This window comes from Lepidochelys kempii, chromosome 22 (genome assembly GCF_965140265.1).
Source record: "Lepidochelys kempii isolate rLepKem1 chromosome 22, rLepKem1.hap2, whole genome shotgun sequence".
Classification (NCBI taxonomy): domain Eukaryota; kingdom Metazoa; phylum Chordata; order Testudines; family Cheloniidae; genus Lepidochelys; species Lepidochelys kempii.
Window position 1 is genome coordinate 17,924,381 of NC_133277.1, and position 22,930 is coordinate 17,947,310.

General features: G+C 45.9%; 1 protein-coding gene across 14 annotated transcripts in view; it reads right to left on the reverse strand.

Annotated features, from left to right (window-relative positions):
- The window catches only part of SIK3 (SIK family kinase 3), a 154,480-nt gene that overhangs the window by 20,806 nt on the left and 110,744 nt on the right, over nucleotides 1-22,930 (reverse strand). For 11 of the 14 annotated variants that reach the window (XM_073320969.1, XM_073320966.1, XM_073320979.1 and 8 more), the window contains 11 exons: nucleotides 20,200-20,324; nucleotides 19,034-19,157; nucleotides 10,066-10,184; nucleotides 9,331-9,441; nucleotides 9,000-9,143; nucleotides 8,339-8,416; nucleotides 8,125-8,234; nucleotides 7,082-7,235; nucleotides 6,358-6,513; nucleotides 4,927-4,997; nucleotides 1,249-1,392 (listed from right to left, as the gene is read on the reverse strand). In XM_073320969.1, the coding sequence (XP_073177070.1) occupies nucleotides 1,249-1,392; nucleotides 4,927-4,997; nucleotides 6,358-6,513; nucleotides 7,082-7,235; nucleotides 8,125-8,234; nucleotides 8,339-8,416; nucleotides 9,000-9,143; nucleotides 9,331-9,441; nucleotides 10,066-10,184; nucleotides 19,034-19,157; nucleotides 20,200-20,324 (1,336 nt within the window). The remainder of the gene's footprint in view (nucleotides 1-1,248; nucleotides 1,393-4,926; nucleotides 4,998-6,357; nucleotides 6,514-7,081; nucleotides 7,236-8,124; nucleotides 8,235-8,338; nucleotides 8,417-8,999; nucleotides 9,144-9,330; nucleotides 9,442-10,065; nucleotides 10,185-19,033; nucleotides 19,158-20,199; nucleotides 20,325-22,930) is intronic. The other 3 variants (XM_073320975.1, XM_073320974.1, XM_073320972.1) reach the window with 1 other exon arrangement.

Below are 22,930 nucleotides of genomic sequence, written 5' to 3' on the forward strand. Positions count from 1 at the left end.
TAAAAACAGAGGAGCAGACACATGATGAGAGCCAGAGGGGGGCAGGGTGGGCTTGGTCTAAAGAGCCTTATAACAATACCTCAATGGCTTCATTTAAACCTCCATTCTGAAGTGACCCTGGAAGTAGGACATACAATATTTTCTGTTTATTTAATTTGCAACTGTTTTTCTTCTCTTCCTATAACGAGCTCTGTGACCCAGGAAATCTTACTCCTCCTCTCCCGCCTCTCTTTCTACCCAGGAGAAGGCAAGGGTTATGCTCCAGCATGGCACCAGTGCTGACTCAGTCTGCTCAGCGTTCGCCTGTCTCTGCTGATTCCACCAACACTCAACTCAGCAGGGATCTGGCCGCAGTAAAGAGCGCTGTGACAAGCTTGCCAGGGAGAGCTGGTGAGAGGACTTAACATGAGCACAAATCTGGTCTTCTAGGTAACTGCTTTCTCAATTGTTCAGCAACTGAGACCAAAGAGAAATGAGCTCGACTGCTCACATGTGTGTCATCCCCTCAGTGCTTTGGGGTCGAGGTGCAGGGGTGTCTGTGGCAGTAGCATCAAGTTTGCTGCAGCATTGAAGGACTCTGTAGAATTAATAGTTCTCAAAGTCAGGAGGGCCCTTCCTCCAGAATTTTAGCTCACTTGGATCCAGTTTTGCAGCAGTTCCCTCAGTCACAAAAGTTATAATTGTTCTCCCCCAACCCTCTCCACCAGAGGATTGGATTAGAAACAAAATGACAAACAGGGAGCTTTGCATGGAGATTCTGCAGTGGAAACACACAACTCTGGTGCAGTGAGGTTTCTAAACCTACGTATAGTTTACTCCCGGTGCAGCCTTTCATACAGCATTCCACTACTGAATATTCCATAGCAGATTTACTACTCACTACAGGGTTGAGCCTACTAGTACATTAACAAATCTTTCCACTAATCTGGATCGCTTAATCTTAATCCCAGCCCCAGGGCTAAGGCAGCCATCCTGGCAAATCATCTCCAGCCACAGAAGTGGGACTGGAGGGGAAGAGCCAACTGATCCCTGCCCGTGAGTGCGCCATGCACTTAGCAGGTGAGGAGCCTATATCTGCTCAGAAATGAAGCATGTCCAACAGGGCCAGCCAGCTTCTGCTTTGGGGTCTGCTCCTTTCTTCTTTTAACCCCTTTATGCCAAGCTGGATTTTTTCTGCACTCCATTCAGATGACATCTGAGCGGGTTCCCTGGCACAGAGCTGCCCGAACGGCCGGTGCCATTACTCACCGGTGCTGATCGGGTACCAGGTGTGGAGCCCAAGCCCGGGATCGAAAAGACTGCTGTCCTAGCTGCCTCTGCAAGTCTGGAGGGATTTCAGCTGTAGGGTTGGTCATTGCCAGAGTGTGCCTTTTTGACCTATTTGCCAAGTATCTGCAACAAGCAGGAGCACATTTTATAAATGGAAGAGACTGATGGGAATACTCCAAAAGAAGGGAGCAGAAGCAGATAATCCAGAGTAATTAGGAAAGAAAAATGCTCGCTGCAGTGTTCAGAGCCTACTGTGAGTTGTAGAACACCCATGAAAGAGCAAACCGTACTGCCAATGCCTGTCAGGTTAAAGGGACGTTAACTGCTTAGCGGAGGACTGAAGTCATAGCCAGCTTTATTCCAATGCCAAACTTGGTAAGAAACAGAATGGCCAATCATCTCAGGAGAAAAGCTCTACTTCATCTCATGGGGAATTCTCAAGCACATTCATTTAGATCTAGCTCCAGTGACTAGTTAGTTTCTGTAGGGATTCTTTCCCCTAAAGTGGTGCTAGTCTGAAGGGTAATAGCACTGTCTGCCTTACGTAATATGCACTATGCCCATGGGACTGTTTGCGTGAGTAACGCTTACAGCATTTGGCCAGAGAGCTCGGCACAGTGCAGACAGATGCTGTGCACGTTTCCCTGCTTGGCTCAGCCTGCGCACTTCAGTCCTCACCTGCGACGTTCTCAGTCTGGAGTCTGAGCAGAGATCAGCACGTCGAATGGTCCCACATCAGATGATGCATTTACGACATTGCTACCACTGCTGGAGATTAGCTGTGGCCTGCTCTTTGCACTGTGTGTGTGATCTAACCCAGATCTGAATGTAGGTTCTGAGGGAGGAACAGCATGTGTGTGAGTGCGCCATCTAGTCCCCACTCTTGGACACTTCGAGCAGAGTCTGGGAATCAATGTACGGAGGCTGCACCAACGATGCCTAAAGCAAAAATGGCGAGGGAAAGTGAGGAGCTAATTCAGCCCATTCCCTTCCTGGAGCAGGAGCCCCGGCTGTCTAAGCGCTTCCACTTTCGGCTGTAGACAAGTTCAGGGCTGGTTTGGGGATTTTTAGCCCTATTGTTCCCTTTGTGTTTGTGTTGGACGCTAAGGCAGGAAGGGCCTGATTCAGCGAGATGGCAAAGGATGTAGCTATCCTTGGATATTCTTCACTCTTGGGCAGGCAGCGCTCTCAGGTGCTAGCAATGGTGGAAATGCTGACAAGGTTTGAGGACAGAGTGGAATCAATGCCTGTACCTGGACTAGACTAACCCTCCCACCATTGCTAACGCAGGTGAAGCTGCTCTGGTGATGAGTTATGGCTACAAAGATTCCTGGCCTACACAAAGCTAGAGGGTAAAATGGGGGTTACAAATACTTTGAGTTGATTTCTTTTTTGTGTCTGTAACTAAAACCTGTACAGTAGGGGAAACCGCAGCACTTAAAACTATGGCTCTGCAAAAAGCATTATCCATTGACACAAAAAGCAGCAAGTTAACAGAATGAAGAATACTTAGTGGTGTGGTGACTTGCCAAAATCTGAGCCATTAAATGTTTGAGATCCATTTGATGGAGACAGGGAGAGTTTCCCAAAGAGCTTCACAATTGTGGTTTGCTACAGTCACTTTATTTCATGGCTCCAGGGAACAATCCACTCATGAACTGCAACTGTTTGGGTGGAAAATAACGTTTTGCAAGCTCTGAAGAGATGCGATTGTGCCCTGGGCATGGGGAATGGAATGCACACTATTTCAAGGTCAGGCAATCTAAAACAAACAAGGGCAAAAGTTGCTCTGCGGTCATTGCAGAGGGCATTCAAACCAGTGTTCTGAAAAGATAAATATTAGCTTCTGTCCCTGGTGTTAATACTGTTTACTCTTCTCCTGGTGATTAGTGGCATGTCACAGCGTAAGAGGGTGGGGAGATGGAGGGTTAATGGGCACTCATTAGCACAGTTTAAGCTTGGTCCCGTCCAGCGGCTATGAAGAATGTGGCGTAAGCGCACACAAGGAGGATTTGGGGGTAATATTTTCAAAAGTAGCTAAGCCCCATTTTCAAAGGTGACTTAGGTACCTCAGAAACTGCATCCCACTTACAGTGAGACTTGGGTTCTTAAGTCCTGCATACATTTTTGGAAGTTTTACCCTTGGTCTCAAAACCCTACCTGCCAAGCCTGACTCTCGGAACCTTAAAGGGTTCAGCTGGAAGCAGAGATTTTAAAATATGGGCACCCTAAGCTTGGCCAGATGAGGACACATTGGCAATTTGCCAAGAGCCGCAGGGCTGCATCTTATTTGTCCAAAATGGAAAACTCTGCAGGTTTGTTCAGCGTTCCAGTTTGGAGCAGCGTCCCATGGAGTCTGCAGGTCCCAGATCTGAGCAGTGCCATCCCGGGAGAGTTCTGACGCCACGATACAACCTTCAGCATGGACTGAAGGCCAGTCTTCTTCGTCAAGCTACAGCATGGCATGCTGGGGCCTGCAGTGTCCGCGGGCCATGCCTCCATAATGAAGATGAGAATGACCATGGGTGGCACTGTATAGCTCCTTGGGCCACACTTCGGCTACCCAGAATGTGTAGACTCCTAGCCACTGGAAGCACAGGGCATTCTTTAATGTGTACTATGTTTGGCTGTTTTCTAAGGCCAAGTAGACAAGGGAATCTTGGCACATGCCCTGGACAAGCCACTGTTGTACCCAACTTCCCATTGCCATTAGAACCCTTCTGTTTTACAGCACTGAGACCAGTGGAGTTTACAAGGGCTCTAGGAATATTATGGGGAATTAAATGGCTTTAGCAGCAACTCCCTCACCTCTATACCTGCCTGCTGCCCACCCGGCAGTTATTTGCCTCTTTCTTGGAAGGACAATATCCGTAATAGCTGAGAGAGAGCCTGTTCTCGTCAAGTTCCTGCCCACCAGGACTGGGGAAAATCCATGGAACTTAATAAGGAGGATCATCTGCACCAGCTGCTTAGCAGAAAAAGTAGCTACACAAAAACTGTTCTGCAAGTATTGGCAAGGACAGTGTTCGTGTTTTCGGCTGGAGGAAGAACCCCGGGACGTATTTTGGCTGGGGAGAGAAGTGACGTTTCAGAGTCGATATTGGACCACCTCTCACGTGTTGGAGCAGACTGTTTCGGGACCTACTGCTACGGCTAGAAATCTAAATGACTATAGATACCCAAGTTTTTATCAAACTCACTTCAAGGCATCAGAGTTGGATGTTTACTGCAGGTCTCGGTCCAAAAGCTGCACAGACAAAATGAGACCACTTCCCCAGTCACTCAGCAGGGATGAGGGAGGGTGCAGTGTCTTAGCACTCACTATGCAGGTTAGTTTGGTTTGCATGCTGGTACACCCTAAGCAAAGGAGTTTAGTGCTCAGAGTTTCTGGATAACCTATTGCTCAGACAGCCTGCAGAATTTCAGATGCTGTCAGGTTATTTTACAAAGTTATTCATTTGCCTGTTAGTGTCAGGTAGAGTAAATTGCCTGGCGTAAACAGGCACCCATAAAGGAAAAGTTGAAACCTTCACCATAAATCAACACCTGCAGCTTGGGACGAGGTTGATTTGTTGGGTTTTTTAGATCAGCTTTAGGGCACCATAGGGTGAGCCTCTCCAGCAGCACAAGGGGAAAGGCCAACAGATGGGATGTTACCTCTGCACAGCTTCCTGATCCGGCTCCCCATCGGAGCTCTCCTCATCCACAGGGGTAACTGCTGGCACTGCCTGAGGAGAGAGGAAAGGGGAACCATGGGCTCCAGAAGGTGGCTTATTCAACACTAGCTTGGGCTGCAGAAACCTGACCTTCTAGAAGAACAATTAAGGACCAGACATTTGGGGGCACTCAGAATCCTCCTCCAAAAAACACACCCTCACCATCTCACCCTTACACAGTGCAACCTATATAGGGGCGGCTTCTTTTGGTGCTAGCAGGAAATTCAGTAACACACATACCTCCAGGGGGAAGCACTGCCCACATTAATACCCTGGAGATTAACACTGGCAGATTTTCCTTTCTCTGATAAATAAAGCAAGAGAGTGGCAGAGAAACCTTAGCGAGAGAGTTACAAACATCATGCTCTTCTCAGCACTTCTGAAGAGAAATATTTAAATTGCTACTAATAAATGAGAAATAAAAGGCCCGTCAGCAGGTCACATTCCTCACAGCAGCAAGACGCCTGGCCTCTAGTGCTAGCAAGTTTGTGCAGGTCATTAATGGAAGGAGAAAGATACTCAACTGGGCAGATTCCAGCTGACAACCCCAGGAAGATCCCAAGACAACAAAAAGGAACAAAGATTAGAAACCTAGACAGTGAACAGCACATTAATCTTGGAAACATACAGCTACTCCCCAGACACAGACACTTCCAGTGGGAAGCAGACAATCAAATGGGGGGCTGGCTTGAGGAACACATGTGCCCCCAATGGTCAGCACTGCTCAGATAGGGGCTAAAGCCAGACAGCCAGGCATGCCAATTCTGAACATGGGTCTCCCTGGAAGCAGTGTCACGAAGGAGGAGACCAAAAGCCAGATGCTAGGCAAGCAGCAGTGTCCAAGGATCTTGTGAGATAGGGAAGGGTTGCCAGGAAAGGAGAGGTGCTTGTGATGCACGTGGTAACTGAAGGGCCAAAGTAGTTTAAGTTCCAGGACCACAGGCATCGTGGGAGAGGGAGGCTACCAGCCCTTCTATACGCTGCACCGAGGAGATGACACCAGCGACAGCATGGCCAGGAATTTGCTGATACTGGCAGTGAAGCCACCATCTGTTTTAAAAGGTTCCTTTGAATCCTGCTTCGGCTTTGCCTCTGGAGAGCAGGTGGGTAGAGAGGGCCAAGGAAAACGGTGAGAAAACGCTCCCAAAACGGAACATTATTGTAGGATGAATGTCCCGAGGGAGGGAAAGCTAAAGCAAATGGCAGGTGGCGAGTCCCTGCCAATGCTGGGAAACTGACATTTCATTCCCTGTCCGCCTCTGCGGTTCTTTTGCACACGCCACTCCAAACCCCAGCTTTCACTGCCAGCTCTGCCAGCAAGAGGACGTGTTTGTAAACATGCCACCAACTCTGTTCTTCCTTTGCTACTTACTGGAGTCATAGTGACCAGCGGGGAAGGGCCTCGAGGACGCTTCAGCAGTTGTTGTGCGTGCAGCTGGATGTTGGCTCCACCGTCTGAAGCCCGCCGCCCTAGAGGGCCCATTCCATTCAACAACTGCAGAGTGGGGGGCTGCAGCAAGGACTGCTCCTAGGAAGAACACAGGGGAGTTATCACCGAATATTCCTCCTCCTCTAGTGCCTCCTGGAGGATCTTAGAGCACTGTATAAATACCAAGGGAACAGCCTAACTGGCCTTGGGTGAGGCGAAGGATCTTCAACACCTTACTCCTGGGGAAACTGAAGCAGAGTGGTGGAATGACCTGCCCGAACTCTCTCCGTCAGTGGCAGAGCTGGGAGTAGAACCCAGATCTTCCAACTTACAGCCCTGAGCTTCAGCCATAAGGCAGGCTGGGCCTCTGGGTTTCACACGCTTGGAAACCAAGGTCCCCGGTCTGATTTGCTACTCAGATCACTGATCTCCCCCGCCCCATCAAACAAGTTTCTGAATTTCAAATTGTGGGGTGTTTGTCTTTACTCAGAACTACAAGAGGGCCAATCCCAGGCGGTAAGCGACATCAAATAGAACTAAGGTCCAGCCTCAGCGATCAAATCGATCATTAAACCTATGGAGCAGACTCGGGGATTCTCCAAGAGCTGCAGCCTATATCTCCACGTAGCACTGGCTCCAGTTGTGGAGTATACACAGCGGATGGTACCTTGTACTCCAGCTGGCCAGTCGGCTGCAGGTTCTGCATAGGCAGCATATTGTGCATGAAGTTCATGTTTGGAGCCACCTGCAGGAATGGAGCCTGGGGAGTGACACGAGGGAAGCCTGGCAGGAGCTTCTGGAGATCTTCCATCACTTCCGTGCTGAGCAATCACATTCAGAAACATGGAACTTAGAAATAAGCCAAGCAAACCAATCTACATGCTTGCTACCGTCAGCTCTACTTCTCACTGGCTTTCACTGTGGATTTCTCCGGCTCAGGAGTGGGGCCTGGACCTAAGTGTAGCAAGTTCTTCATTTTTAATGTGCCCTTAAGGTTCTCAGAATTGGGATTTTCCAGGTCTAACCATTCATGCAAAATAAAATTGTACTTGGCACCATGATACTTAGTCTCTAGACACTAAGATATTAAAAATAAAGTGGCTCATAGCTTTCCGATCTCCTTTGCCTCTCTGGCCAACATGGCCCCCAATTAAGCAAAGCCAGCCAGAAATAGCAACTGATTCATTGAGATAAAGAGGAAATTGTGTCCCTGCCGGAGAGGCCTGCCACACAGGCCACTGGGAAAGTGGATTTTTCAAGTGAAAAGACATGGATTTCTGCCATTCAAGTGGCACCGAATTCCCTTCCCCACCCAGCCAAGATCATGCTTTCGAGCAAGAATCCCACCCTGCCATCCCATTCACCACAGAGCTATATATGACGGGAGCAGGAAAGCAAAGGGATTTCACTCCTAAATATTGAAGGGTGGGGTTTTGATGTGTTTTTCCCATTAAGATATGAATCCATCATTTTAATAGATTATATAAAACCTCTGACCTTTCAACAGGAGCAACCCAAAGGTGTAAGAGCTTCTTACAACCTCCAAATCAAAGCACTATCCCGTACTCAGGTACCTCCAAGAGGCCATGGAAAGCCAGAGGAACATCATCCATGGATTCATAGAGAATGCCGTTGGGGTGGAGAGGGACCCTTAAAAAGGCAGGAGCAGGTCCCTCTGCTCCTACTCAGGAGAAAGAGCCGGATACTAACCGTGGGTCTGCGACTCCAACAGTGTGCCTTCTCATTGAGAGATAACGGACCAGGGCTTCAGGGGATGGCTCTTCCCCTTCATCACTGTCCAAGTTCATTGTTCCATCAGTCTGGGGTGGGGAAAAATACAAGAGATTTTGAAATCAGGTGCCAGAAGCCCAAAGTGTCATGAAGAAAGGGCGCTCACAGGAGTCAGCAATGGAAAGCAACTTGCCTCTATGATCTGGTTCTCAGGGTTGATGAGCTGGACTTGTGGCACATTGATACTCACGGGGTTGCCTGCCTGTTCCGCCTGCAAAGCAGAAGGAATCAAAACAATGAGCAACTGGGGGGTTTCTTTTCCCTTTTAAAATCTGCAGCCACATCCTTTGGGTTGTGACTCTTCCTACTAGTCAGCCACTAACAGCCCAGGTAGCACAGCGCTCTTCAGGGGGGATCGCCTTCTTCCGAACACATTAGCCACTTGCAGAAGGGATCCCAACTCCAGGTTCAACTACATCTTCCTCCACCTCTCCCACCCATGCTCCCTTCCAGACTCCTGCTATTGAAACTCAGATGCATTCCCAGATGCTGCACAGCAGAAATTGGAGCATTTTCATGAAAAGCAAAACAGGGTTAGGCTCCAGCAGCACGTTGGCCAGAAAGTTGCAAACCCCAAGAGAACAGTAACATGGACACACATGAAAATACTTACCACTCAGGCAAAGAATCTTCTCCTCTCTCCTTACCAGGGTGAGGATGGTCATGAAGGAACTCAAGTTATTCTACTTACCCAGCTAAACAAACAAGCTCTGACCAGGTTGAGCTTTGCAAGGCTGGGGGAAGTTACGACTAAACCTGCAGCGATGAAATGACCCCATCTATCTGAGACCCACCTGGATGTTAGCTGGTGTGGGGAAGGTCATGGTCCGTGGCATACTGGGAGGTGCTGTAATGCGCAGATTCTTGTGTCTCTTTAATCGGTCACAGAGCAGGCTATAGATTGCACTGTAGTGATCATAGGCATCCGTCCTTAGTGACTAGCAAGGGAAGGATAAGAAGAAATCAATTTTTTTTTCTAGTAATGAAAATACATCCCCTTCCTCTCCATACCCACTCTGCAGAAGAAAGTGTTAATTGGCAGGTGTGATCAGCCACCAACATGACATTTACCAGCTGCAGGCGACAGCCCGATAACAGAGGCACTTGCAAGCTGGTTCGAGTTACCTGTAGCGTGCGCTCTTTGTCCAGCCCCATCTCCACCATTGCTAAGAGCACATCTTCGTTCAGTGGTTCCATCTGTCTTTCAATCTTGAGGTGCTGACATTCTGCTATTAACTGCAAGGGCACAGAAAGACTGTCAGTGCTCAGCACCCCAAGGGCAGCAAACGTTCACTAGGTGGAACACGCCATAAACCACCAGTGCCACAAGCCTACAGCTGGGGGGCCCGCGACCCATGCTGCAGCTCGGCACAGTATCTAAACACTGAGGGTACAGTGGCCTGCCTGGACAAAGCAGGAGCAGAAACAGCATCTCACTCCACACTAGCATGAGATCTTGGGGGCCAGCTATGGCCCATAGCCAATGCAACCGGAAACCAGGATTCCAGGTATGGTATCAGCAGGGCAATCAAAGAAACCCAATGGCCTAGAGATACAGAGACTAAAATAATGATGATGAATGATCTGGAGTCCAAGAGAGGAGAGGGCACTAAGACAAGGACGACAGCGAGTCCTTGCGGGGGGAAAGAAATAACAGCATACTTGCACTTGGGAATCGTGAACTCTTAACACAGGACATTAATTTAGTTTTGAGCCACTCTAATGGTCTCCAATGTGCACACACGGCCAGTACTGTGCACAGGCAGGGCCAGTACTCAGCCCTCCTCCCTAGAGCCCGCATACTGGATTCCCCACACCCTTTCACCATGTAGACACACCAGAGCCTTTCTGCCTGCTCACCCTGTCAAACTCTGCATCAGCTTCCCCGAGCTTCATCCACTTGTGTTTGCAAATCTGTTCCATTGACAGTCGCTTACTTGGGTCCAGCACCAGCATGTGGCGGATCAAGTGCTCACATTCTACAAGAGAGCAACAAGAAAATGAGTATTTCAGTAGCAAAGGGCAACACCTCCCGAGGGACTCAGCTTTGCATTGTGTCAGGAACAAGGGTATTTTTTCAAAGTAACGGACAACAACACTACTCTGTCTACAGGGTCATTGACGAACAGCAAATATACACATGCCTTGTGTCAGGCCTGATTCAGTCTTGGACGCAAGTGTGGGATTAAATTCCAGACATTTGATGTCTGAGTTTAGCATCTACAAGGACTAGGCACACGCTCCATGCAAAGCAAAATTAAAACAAGATCTCCAGCTCAGCAGAGTTAAAGGGACCCCATGCGGCACTGTGGCACAATAGCCCTCAGTCCTCAGCTGATCAGAAGTTAGTAACTGCGGGAGGTTTTGCAAGGCACAAGGGCAGAAAGACCCCAACTCCCAAAGGACATCGATGGCTTCTACCACTCAAGAGCATGGGTTTTCTTTTCCTTATAGCGACGTGCAAGACAATGTTGGTGCAGACCCTGTGTTCGTACAGCAAAAATCAACTTTTGAAGTCTATGGTAACATTTTTATTGGATTTAGGTTTTGCAGAAGCTTGCTTTGAAAGCATTGATATTTGGGGCCAAATCTGTCTGTCTGTATATCTTTAGACCGGAAGAGCTCTGTGTAAGCACAAAAGCTTGTCTCTCTCACTAACAGTCAGTCCAATAAAAGACATTATCTCACCACTTCAAATATCCTGAGACCAGATGACTAGACCACCACTGTATATATACACCTTTAATTCAGTATACTTCTCCCCTGTAAACCAGCCAACACTGAAGTCCAGTTTTTGAATGAAATATCAACTCCCTCTTTCATTCAACAAGCAACCATCGGAATCAACCCTGTGATGTTTGTTACAGCCTGTAGGTGGCCCTCGTCTACTCTCCACATACTTGTTTACTCTGGCAATGCAATACAGCCCATATTTCAGGGTTGAAGGGCAAACCACAATCACCATCTAACAGGCTGCCAAGGCAGGATTACCAAATGCAGGCTTAATGCAGGAAAACACATTTCCCCAACTTCCTTACAATAACAAGCACCACCACCACACCTGACTTAAGCTTACACCATGTAAACTGATGACAAGTGCAACCTGAAGCCAGAGAAAATGTCTTATTTTCAAATTAAATTTTCCATTAAAGCATTCTATAAAATAGGAGCTGGCGTCTCCCCCAATAAAGATGGAGCCTTGTCTGCAGTTTACAAATTATACATTTTTGTGAACATTATTTTTCCTATTTACAACACAAGAATCTCTAAAAAAGAATGAACACAGCATAAAATTAAGATGCAAATTCACAGGCAGATATTTTTTAAAAAACTATCACAACTGGTTCAATAAATTAAGCAGCAATTCAGATGTAAAGGAATAAAACGCAAATTGTTCCTTTCACATCAGATCTAGCCATAAACTGCTTAATTTTTAAATACTGCATCTTTCTTATCGCAGCCATTAAAAATGCCCAAGCACCACACTGAATTCCCCTTGTGGAGCCTCTGCCAACTGCAGCAGCTACTTCTCACACCACTCATCTAGCTCGCACCTTATGCCAGCTGAGTCTTCAGAGCAAGAAAAACCTCAACGTATTTCAGTGAAAGAAGATACACAGAGATCATTTTCAATGGAGAATGCAAGGCACCAGCCCTTCGACAGCAGAAGTATTAAGTTATGAATGGATCCTGGGGTGGAGGGGGGAAAGGCTGTTACTGTGTCTCCTCTCTAAGTGAAGAGCATTGTGGCTGTCCCAGAGGTTGGACAGATCTGGGAGTGCTTTAGATGCACTACACATTTTAGTACAACATTTCTGCCTCAGTGCAAGTATTAGATTTCTTTCAGTGAAGTCCCAAGGACTCAGGATGGAAGCATAGCAGTTAACAGCTAAGCCAAGTGACAGCACATCACAGGGCATGTACAGGGCAAGGAGTGATCAGCACATCAGGAGATAAGATGGTTTTCATGTGGCTGATGCATGCCAGTTGTCACATGGTACCCCAAAGCAGTCTGCCTATGGGTCTCGGAATCCAGAGATATGGGTCTGTTCCTAAGTCTGCTACTGACTCTGCCTAGGCAAGTCACTAGATTCATAGATATTTAGGTCAGAAGGGACCATTATGATCATCTAGTCTGACCTCCTGCACAACGCAGGCCACAGAATTTCACCCACCACTCCTACGAAAAAAACCTCACACCTATATCTGTGCTATTGAAGTCCTCAAAACGTAGTTTAAAGACTTCAAGGAGCAGAGAATCCTCCAGCAAGTGACCCGTGCCCCATGCTACAGAGGAAGGCAAAAAAACCTCCAGGGCCTCTTCCAATCTGCCCTGGAGGAAAATTCCTTCCCGATCCCAAATATGGCGATCGGCTAAACCCTGAGCATATGGGCAAGATTCATCAGCCAGATACTACAGAAAATTCTTTCCTGGGTAACTCGGATCTCACTCCATCCAATAGCCCATCACAGGCCATTGGGCCTATTTACCACGAATATTTAATTACCAAAACCATGTTATCCCATCGTACCATCTCCTCCATAAACTTATCGAGTTTAATCTTAAAGCCAGATAGATCTTTTGCCCCCACTGCTTCCCTCGGAAGGCTATTCCAAAACTTCACTCCTCTGATGGTTAAAAACCTTCATCTAATTTCTAGTCTAAACTTCCCGATGACCAGTTTATATCCATTTGTTCTTGTGTCCACGTTGGTACGGAGCTTAAATAATTCCTCTCCCTCTCCGGTATTTATCCCTCTGATATATTTATAGAGAGCAATCCTATCTCCCCATAACCTTCTTTTCGTTAGGCTAAACGAGCCAAGCTCCCTGAGTCTCCTTTCATAAGACAAGTTTTCCATTCCTCGGATCATCCTAGTAGCCCTTCTCTGAACCTGTTCCAGTTTGAATTCATCCTTCTTAAACATGGGAGACCAGAACTGCACACAGTATTCCAGATGAGGTCTCACCAGTGCCTTGTATAACGGTATTAAAATCTCCTTATCCCTACTGGAAATACCTCGCCTGATGCATCCCAAGACCGCATTAGCTTTTTTCACGGCCACATCACATTGGCGGCTCATAGTCATCCTATGATCAACCAATACTCCAAGGTCCTTCTCCTCCTCCGTTACTTCTAATTGATGCGTCCCCAGCTTGTAACTAAAATTCTTGTTATTAATCCCTAAATGCATAACCTGACTCTTCTCACTATTAAATTTCATCCTATTACTATTACTCCAGTTTACAAGGTCATCCAGATCCTCCTGTAGGGAGGCATTACAGCAGTCTGGGCCTGTCTCCTCATGTGTAAAATGAAGAGGACATGTCCCCTCCTTTGAAAAGCACTTGTGAGGAAGACTGCTATTAAAATGCTAGGAATTACTGTGATATTACTATTGTTCTAAGAGTCCCTAAGGCACACAGAGCTACTCCAGCTTGTTGGCACAATGGAGGGGGGCAGGAAAGGACAGGAGGAGCCTTACTTCCGCATTTGGACAACATACAAGTGCATGAGGACATTCAATGAAGATGAAAAACAAGCAATTTAAAACTGATAAAATAATGTTTTACAGAATCCATAATTAATCTGTGGAACTCACTGCGTCAAGGTTTCAAAGGTGAGGATCTCAGGATGATTTAAAGTAAAGGATTAGGCATTTATAAGGACTATGGGAACACCTGGGATAAGAGAACATTTTTAAAAGGGAAATAAACCCTCATTCCTTAGGGCATCAGCCACTGAGTAAAGAACGTTAGGAAGAAGCTGCCTCTGTGGGAAAGTTATTCCATAACTGCCCCCTTTGGAGCTTCTTGCACCATCTTTAAAATCAGCTGGTGTTAGTCACTGTTAGATACAGGATGCTAGAAGGGATGGACTGCTTGTCTGATCTAGTCTGGCAAGTCCTGTTCCTATGATACACTTTTTACAGCTTTAGTGGATTTAAAGAGAATTTTTATCGGAATGGGGCTTTGTTGGAGTTTAACAGAGACACAAACAGCCATTCCATAGACATGAAACTAATGAGACTGAAGAGCAACCAAGGGCAGCACAGTCATACGCATTACAAGACCTTGCAAATTCAGCCATCATAGGAATGTTCCAACGAGAACTCCTAGGACTCCTAAAGCAAGGCACTGAGGAGGGGCAGAGGGTGAAATTAACTCTCTTTAAACCCTTCATTGTTGTCCAACTAACAGGAGACAGCTGGTGTGGCTGAACCGTCACTTCAAGTGTTGCAGGCTGAGGGCAGAGAATGTCATGAATTCTTCATGGTCACATGAAGTTGCACAGTGCTTAGCAAAAGCGCAAGGCACTTGTTAACCAGGAGGCTCAGAAGGGATCTGTTGGAAAGCCAGAAACCAGGGCAGTTTAAGCACCTGTAAAGCAATACTAGCTACACACAGCTCTTCAGCCACTTCTGTTCTCAGACTCATGGAGCTGCTCAACATGCCCTTTCAAATGGCTCAGGCCACCCCTCCAGGCATTCCAGCCCTCCCCCTTTCCGCAATGTGTCACTCATGAGCTAAGACTTCAAAGAGGGCCTCAGTCTGGAGAAAGCCCAGAAGGAAGAGGAAATAAAGCCTCTATGAAATCTCTAGAACATCTGCTTCTGGCAAAGGGGATTATTTTTCATGAAACAAAAATACTGAAACAACATTAAGGCTCTAACTTAAATCAACCAGACCAAGGAAATGTAGTTAAGGGTGCCACCCTGTACCTTCCTCACCCAGCTGTGCACTGCAAAGATCTCAGACCATCAGATGCTCCTACATCTGACATAAAGGTGGCTTTGCACCTTCTTTTATGCTACTCCCTATGCAAGGGCCAAGGTTTCGTCTCCAAATCCACGTCTTTGGTGAACCTTCCCTACAGAGGTCCCTTGACTAACTAGCTCTCCATGGCTTCTTGCTTGGCAGTGTTATCCCATGCATCATTCCCGGATTAGACTAATTTCCCTGCTTTCCCTTGTTTTTGTGACATACCATGTAAGTGGGCCAAAAGGAATAACTGAAGAAGTCACTGATTAGTCCATGCCAAAGAATCAAGGGCCGGTGGGGTGTGGCGGGGTGATATAACTGACAGTGACGTTTAGAATTCACTGGCTTATTTTTGGTTTGGTGGCAGTTAAGCTCTGGATACTCAAAGCTTCAGGTTGGAAAGCCTCAGATTTAGCTGGCAAGCTAAACTGTATGGGACACAGAGACTAGGCAGGCTTCTCAGGACTCCCCATCCTGCAGAGATATTGCACCAGAACAGGGAGAAGGGGTTTTTTGTTTAAGAGAATTAAAGGGTCCAAATGAGAAAGCCATTCACATAGAGCTACAGTCAATGGCTTCCCTGTCTCCAGCCACAAACTCTTCAGAGCACAACTCCAGTGTATTATGGCTTAAGAGCCTAGCAGAAAACTGCTTTAGGAAATCTATCTAAACAAAGGAAGGTGGTGATCTGCTCTTAGAGGCTGAGTACAGTACCACGCTGAGCATTCTCCATCAGATTATTTGTGCACTCACACAAGTACATCAAGAAGGCTGATCTGAGACAGGCACAGTGCACGCAGGAACTGGGAAAGCTTCCCCACGACAACTCTGCCAATCCACTTTGATCATGCACTAAAGCAGCCCCTGCTGGGTTTATTCCTACCCACACACACTGACCTGCAGCCCAGCCCAGGCTGTCCCTCCTCCAGTGTACCTTCCACCTCTCCCAGCCCTGGCCTACAGCTGGTCTGCGCTGTTCTTGAGCTTCTCTCCTAAATTCTGACACAGCTCCTTAGTCTGGATTTGCAGCACCTGCTGCTATTCCAGGCTTAAACCTCTTATATCCAGTCACTGTGAATTGTGCCTAGCAATGAGATGTTTTGGAAAAATGGGGAATTCTGATGAGATCAGCAAACCTTCCTCAACTGGAACCTAAGTCAGGGTTTGGACCCAGGTCTCCAGAAGTGACAGACTACATCATTTAGGGATTGCGTTGCTAAAATCAGCCCAACCAAAAAGCAGAAATTAAATTCCACTCTTCCTCCTCGAGAGCAAAGGAATCTGAAATCACGTCCTATTCCCCCAGTCCAGCCCCGTTTTTAGGCAGATATGTTGATGGAATTGCCTAGCACAAGTGGCCATGAAAGCGCCCTTAGCACGAGTGCAGCTTATAACTAATGTTGGTTTCAGTAACCTCCAAAAAGTCTAAAGCTAAGTGAAACATTCAGATTGACGTGAAGGGGCTTTGGTAACATGCCTTCCCACAGCACACATGCAAAAATGGATGCTGCTTTCCTGGAAACTGAAGTGGTTATGTAAAGCTAGCGACCTGTATAAAACCTTCCTCCATATTCCCGAATGAGAGAGGCTAGGGAATTGCATCATCATCATCTTCTGAAGAGCTAGGACCACAGCGAGGTTATCTATCCACCTACGCTACCATGGCAAAGAATCATGAAGCAACAGACTAGAAAGAGCAACATGCTTATTATTCTCCTCAATTTTACACCCTACAGCAGCATTTCAGCGTGGCTGCACAAGCACACAAAGCCTCAGCAGTGCCTGAGCATTAGCTAAGGAACATGTAAGTTACAGGAGATGCTGAACACTTCACTTTATGTCCCCTTGTTCTTTTCACTACTGAAGTCAAACAGTTTTCTATGCTGCTCTTAAGTACAAGCTGCCTACAATTTAGGGCAGACATGTTTGCACTAATCTCCTCCACAACTCTGACTGTGCAGTCCTGGCTTCCGCGTAAGCAGCAACTGCCAATGGTGCCAAACTGCACAGGGAAGATGTGAGATAAGCAAATATGTACACAGGATTAGGATACGGCCTTTCAACTCATCTTTCAACTCCAGATTCCCAAAGATGAGAGCCTATTGAAGTAACTCACCCACTTGGCCTTCAAAGTATTTTGTGCATGCATGTAAGAGAAGGATTCAGGGTGGGCAGGAAGTATGCATTTCTTTTTCTTTGTCTCTCCCCAATGTATCCAAATGACTCCTCTGGTACTTGAAAAGGAACCAGTGTATTTGAGACAATTAGTCATGAATGAGAACTAGCATGCCCTGCCAAGATGAAAAAACTGATGGAAACAGCATAGCACTTCAGTATTTTTATGTCTTGTCTGGTACCGTGGGAAGATCAGGAATGACCTCAAGATGACAGGCATTAAAAACAAAATATTTAAAATGCACTCAGAGCAACTAACATTAAGAATTTACAGCAAACAGAAATGTGGTAATCTACAAACCAGTCTCCTGAGGGCGTCTTTGAGAAGGAACATTCAACCCTAAATTAACACACTAAACACCACAGCTTTGTTAAGGAAGCACTGCTTATTAATAATGAAAGCTCATGTCTGTGTCATCTGTGTACTGTACAGGTGTCATTTACAGGATTGATGTATGCAAAAGGCTCACTTAGACACTATCTTGCAGACTTGCTAAGACAACAAGCCGCTCTGGACATACTGCAGCAGAAGCATGACACTCCCCGAGCTTTCACAAAGCCAGGGATATTTCTGCTCTTGAGAACCAGGTCACTAGTGGTCACTGAAATGCAGTGAGAAAGAGAACCAAATGAGGCCAGTCCTGAGACAGATGGGAGTTATGCACAAGAATGTGCTATACTAGCAGCAGCCCTTGAAGGCGGCTGCATAGAGCAGTCCCTAGCTGCAAGCAGGATATTGTAGTTTCACACAGCTAATGTGCATGTGTGGAGAGAAAGCTGGGGGGAAAGGAGGAGAAGAAAAGAAAACACTATCTGCAAACTCCTGCTCAGCACTTCAGTCCCATCTACCTAGTGAAGAAATGGATTTTTTAAAAAATCCCTGCAGCCTCCTACACTTGTCAAAGGAAGTGAAGATCAATTTACGGATATCTCCTGGTTTCCAATCGCTATATTGGTACGTACATAAAGTCAACAACATATTTAAATTAGATCTAACTGACTTTTAAAGGTTAAATGTTTGAGCACAAAAACAGACTGGAGCCCTTTTACACATTTACAGGTGAGGCTCTTCGAGGAATGAAATGCAGCTCGGCTTTATGGCGATGTGGCTCTGTACTAGCCCTATACTATGTTTAACTACGAACCTATTGTAAAGGAACAAGAATAGAAAGAAATCAAGCTGCTCAGTAACTAGCCGTCAGAAAAGCAGGCCTCTCTCTACTCACAGAGCTGTAGACAAGGAGATCCAACACACAGCCATTTTCAGAGAGAACTTGGTTTTATTTTAAATGGAATCAAGCTAATCTTTCAGGAGAATTTCTTTTTGTTGAGCCTAGAACATGCTCCATTCCAGCAGCCCATGTATCTGTGTCCAGTAAGTAGACATGTACCCAAGGGGGTTCGTACAGAAAATGAAGACAAATTCAGGATTATTAACAGAACTTACCAGAGGGCCTGCAAAACTCTCCTGTCTTAGAGAGAAATGGTAAAAGGTTCCAGATTCCTAGGGCCTGGTGTGTTTTCAGACTTTCCACCTTACAAGAGCTACTAAAAACCTGCCCTCACTAATATTTTAGTCATGTATTGACAGCAGTCTATGATATGCAAGGTTAGAATAGATGGGAGCTGAAATTTTCAAAAGAAAATGGATTTAGAAGTTCTCTGGAATTCAGAAATCCATACAGCTTACATGTTAGATATTAGTGCTCAACCCATACAGCTACTAGATGGGTAGAAATGTCCTTTATCTGAAGATAGAAACAAAATAAATAAATTCAGCCAGCTGGTATTGAAGCTGAACTGTTCCAAAGACACTCAGAGCAGGAAGCTTCAGATAGTGCCTGCGAACAAACAGTTTCAGAAACCTCAGTGCAAACAAATCTGGCCTTACCTGTGGACATAAAAAATGGAATGCGAAATTTTCCACTAAGCACCCTTGCCCGCAGATTCTGCAGAGTACTCCCATCGAAGGGCAGAGCACCACAGACCAGCACATACAGGACCACACCAAGACTCTGTGTTAAAAACAAAGATTTGACACATATTAGCAACGTCAAAGGGGACATGAGAGGCTCTGAAACTGCAGAGAACAGCAGCAAGTGTAGCTTTTGGAAGAATGCAAACAAAATTAGGATATTGTCATGGTTTAGCAGCCCCCAACTAATCCCAGCTCAACCTCCCAAAGACATCTGTTGAATAAGCCTGAGATAGGCCTGCTCTTAGGCCTCAAAAACAAAGGGTGCAACAATCCTAAAATCCCAGCCCTCCATCACCACAAAGGGAGACTCTGGGTAACTATCATCCCCAGTGTAAATCCACTTGGTTCAACAGAGTTACACAGTTTGTTAAATTCAGTTGTGGCTCTGTGGCGACTGTACGTCCACACAGAACATGCAGAGCTTAACTCATGCCGTGCTTCTCGCCCACCCTCCTGGACCCCTTCTTAAAGCGCACAGACGATCCGGCCAGGAAAATGGAGGGATGGCAGGAATCGCACAGCCACACCAGAATGGCAACAAACCTCATGCCCAGTTTCGAACTAGGATTGTAAAACTGCTATAGCCGTGCTTTTGCAGAGCTGTTACCAAACAGCTAATGCCTGTAAGGGAGACTGTTTCAAACTACTAATTGATGTGGGATGGGCAGGCAGCTGCGAGCATTCTTCTTTTGGGCCTTTTGCCTTCATTGTGCCCCTTTAAATGCTCTGTTCTGAGGGATATGATCTCTACCTGCTACAAATAAATACACCAGGTCAAACCAGACAACAAGCAGAATAGCCAACTTCTCACTGGTAAGTATTAAGAGAATCTAACTCTCTTAAGACCAAATCAAAATGTACATATATTTCTACACAACTCCTAAAATATTAAGCACAGTGCCTTATAACAAGAAGCATGCAATTTAATAGCTGGAATAAAGCTACATTTCTTTGAATAACACTATTTCCACAAATGGGTCCTTCCTACAAGAAGTGAATTCAGTGCTTTGGAAGCAAAGCCACATATAAAAAGCAGCGATATGAGATCAAAGCAAAATACAGATATGTTCACCGCATACCCAAATGTCAACCTTTGGCCCATCATATTCCTTCCCTTCAAAGAGCTCGGGGGCTGCGTAGGGGGGACTCCCACACCAGGTTTTAAGCAGCTGGCCAGGTGTGAAGATGTTACTGAACCCAAAATCTGAAAGAACAATGAGAGACTCGATTAAAAGAGGAGTACATGACCCATTCCAACTGCTGTAAGCATCGGATGGTGTTTGTGTAAGCAAACGGCTGAGAGACACAGTCCAGTGAAGTCACGTGCAATCCCACAATGGCTGACTGCCCCTTGGACCACGACAGGGAAAACGGGAGGGAGGAAGAGCTGCTGCTGATCTGTGCACTAAAGTGAACCCAACCAGCAAATCTGCAGCTTCTAATAGGGGGTACAGGGGACAAACGAACAATAGAGGCAGAATGCTGACAATAGCATATCTTTGCCTCATAAAATATACACACCATTTATTTAACCTCCTTAAAAATGCCAGGAACTTAGCACTATTAGGACTGTGTCAGAATCTGCAAATACAGCCATCTCGCTTATTATATACACAGTTCTTACAAAAGGTGTTTTTCTTCCATTTATCAGATACACGTATCAGCTCTTGCAGGAGACACATGTTCTAGCAATTAGACTTAGCATTAGGATTTCAATTTACATTCAGAAGACGCTACATGAAGATTTTTCATTGGTTTCTAGTCTCCACCCTCCCAGCTGTCAGTTTCAAAAATCTCACTCTCAGGATCAGAGCGGGTATTACAGCTAGAGCTGTTGAAACCAAGAGAAGCTGAAGATATAGAGCAAAGAGAATGGGAAAACTGGGTTTTTCATTTGCCAGAAAGTGCTTGATTCTCTTCTGGCAACCCGGAAGCCCCAGTTATAGGGCACGTCTTCACTGGCAACGTTCAAGGGCTGGTTGTGACAGCGTTTTAACATGGCTTGTGTAGTCACGAGGGGAATAGCTCCCAGCACTCGCGCACCATCTACCCTGGCACTTTACAGCACTGCAACTTGCAGCACTCGGGGGGGGGGGGGGTTCCCCACCCCTGAGCGAGGAAGTTGCAGCATTGTAAAGAGCCAGGGTAGACAAGCCCATAGAGGACAGTTCTCCAGACTAATCCAGCCATTCAGCAGCAGCAAACAGTAAACCCGGAGACTGAAGTTAAGAGAAAAGTCTCGGTAACCAAACGGCAAGCTGTGGCCAGCCATCCAACCATTCAAACAGAATTTGCGCTCTGGGGTGATGATGGCATTCCACATTGATTGCTTTGCCACCTCCAGTGTGCCGTCCAAATCCCAGAGGTGGTTTTTGCGTGTGTCTGCACGTGTGTGTAGAAAGGGGTGGAATTTGGGAGACAAAGGTCTGCATCTCATACATACAACACTGTTTCAGCTCAATGGATATTAAGGGTTCCCCTCCCCCATTGCATCAGCAAAAAGAGCTTTGCCCAGAACATGGCATCATTAACCATTTCTTCCCTTTTTCGCTCTTCAGTCAAGGAAAAGAAAACCAAGTAGCAAGATGCAGGAGTACTATCAAAGGGGCCACACAGCCAAGATTATTTGCAAATTGCTTTGCCTTTGGATGTTTATGCTAATAATGCCCCAGTATTAGCACAAATGACACCAACGCACACCAACCATGGCCCACATCAACAACACACAGTTTTCATAAGATTTGCATGAGAAGCAAATCTCCACAAAGGCCTTTTGAGAGAGATGGTGTAAAAGTAGGGAAGCCAGTGAGGAAATAACCCATCTCACGAATTTGATGTGAACAAAACAAAAGCATGGCACCAAGGTGCAAGAGCTAGAGTACAGCTGGTAAAAATAAACATTTCTTATGAAGAATTTAATAAGACTAACCTTGACTCCCTAACTACAATGCACTGGGGGATAACATTAACGAAACACAGGCTCCAAGCTTTGTACTTCAAGCAGAATTAGTCTCAACCTAGCACTTTGCTAGGTTAAAATCTGCTCTCTAACAGACCAGTACAAATATGAAGAAATGGAAAAGAAATTGGCTTATGGTATTTATGGAAGTGGCAAGGTGTATTCAAGATGCAGAGATACCAAGTTTCAGAGTGGTAGCCGTGTTAGTCTGTATCAGCAAAAAGAACGAGGGGTATTTGTGGCATCTTACAGACTAACACATTTATTTAGGCATAAGCTTTCATGGGCTAAAACCCACTTCATCAGATGCATGCAGTGCAAAATACAGTAGGAAGATATATACACACAGAGAACATGAAAAAATGGGTGTTGCCATAACAACTCTAACGAGACTAATCAATTAAGGTGGGCTATTATCAGCAGGAGAAAAAAAAACTTTTGTAGTGATAATCAGGATGGCCCATTTCAAACAGTTGACAAGAAGGTGTGAGTAACAGTAGGGGAAAAAATTAGCATGGGGAAATAGTTTTTACTTTGTGTAATGACCCATCCACTCCCAGGCTTTATTCAAGCCTAATTTAATGGTGTCTAGTTTGCAAATTAATTCCAGTTCTGCAGTTTCTCACTGGAGTCTGTTTTTGAAGTTATTTTGTTGAAGAATTGCCACTTAGGTCTGTAATTGAATGACCAGGGAGGTTGAAGTGTTCTCCGACTGGTTTTTGAATGTTATAATTCTTGATGTCTGATACCAAGATAGGAGCTCAATTCTTTACACTGTGAAGGTTTTTTCTTCTACTTTCATTTTGCAAAACTGTCACGAACATTTCCCAACCCCAGCACATAATCTACTT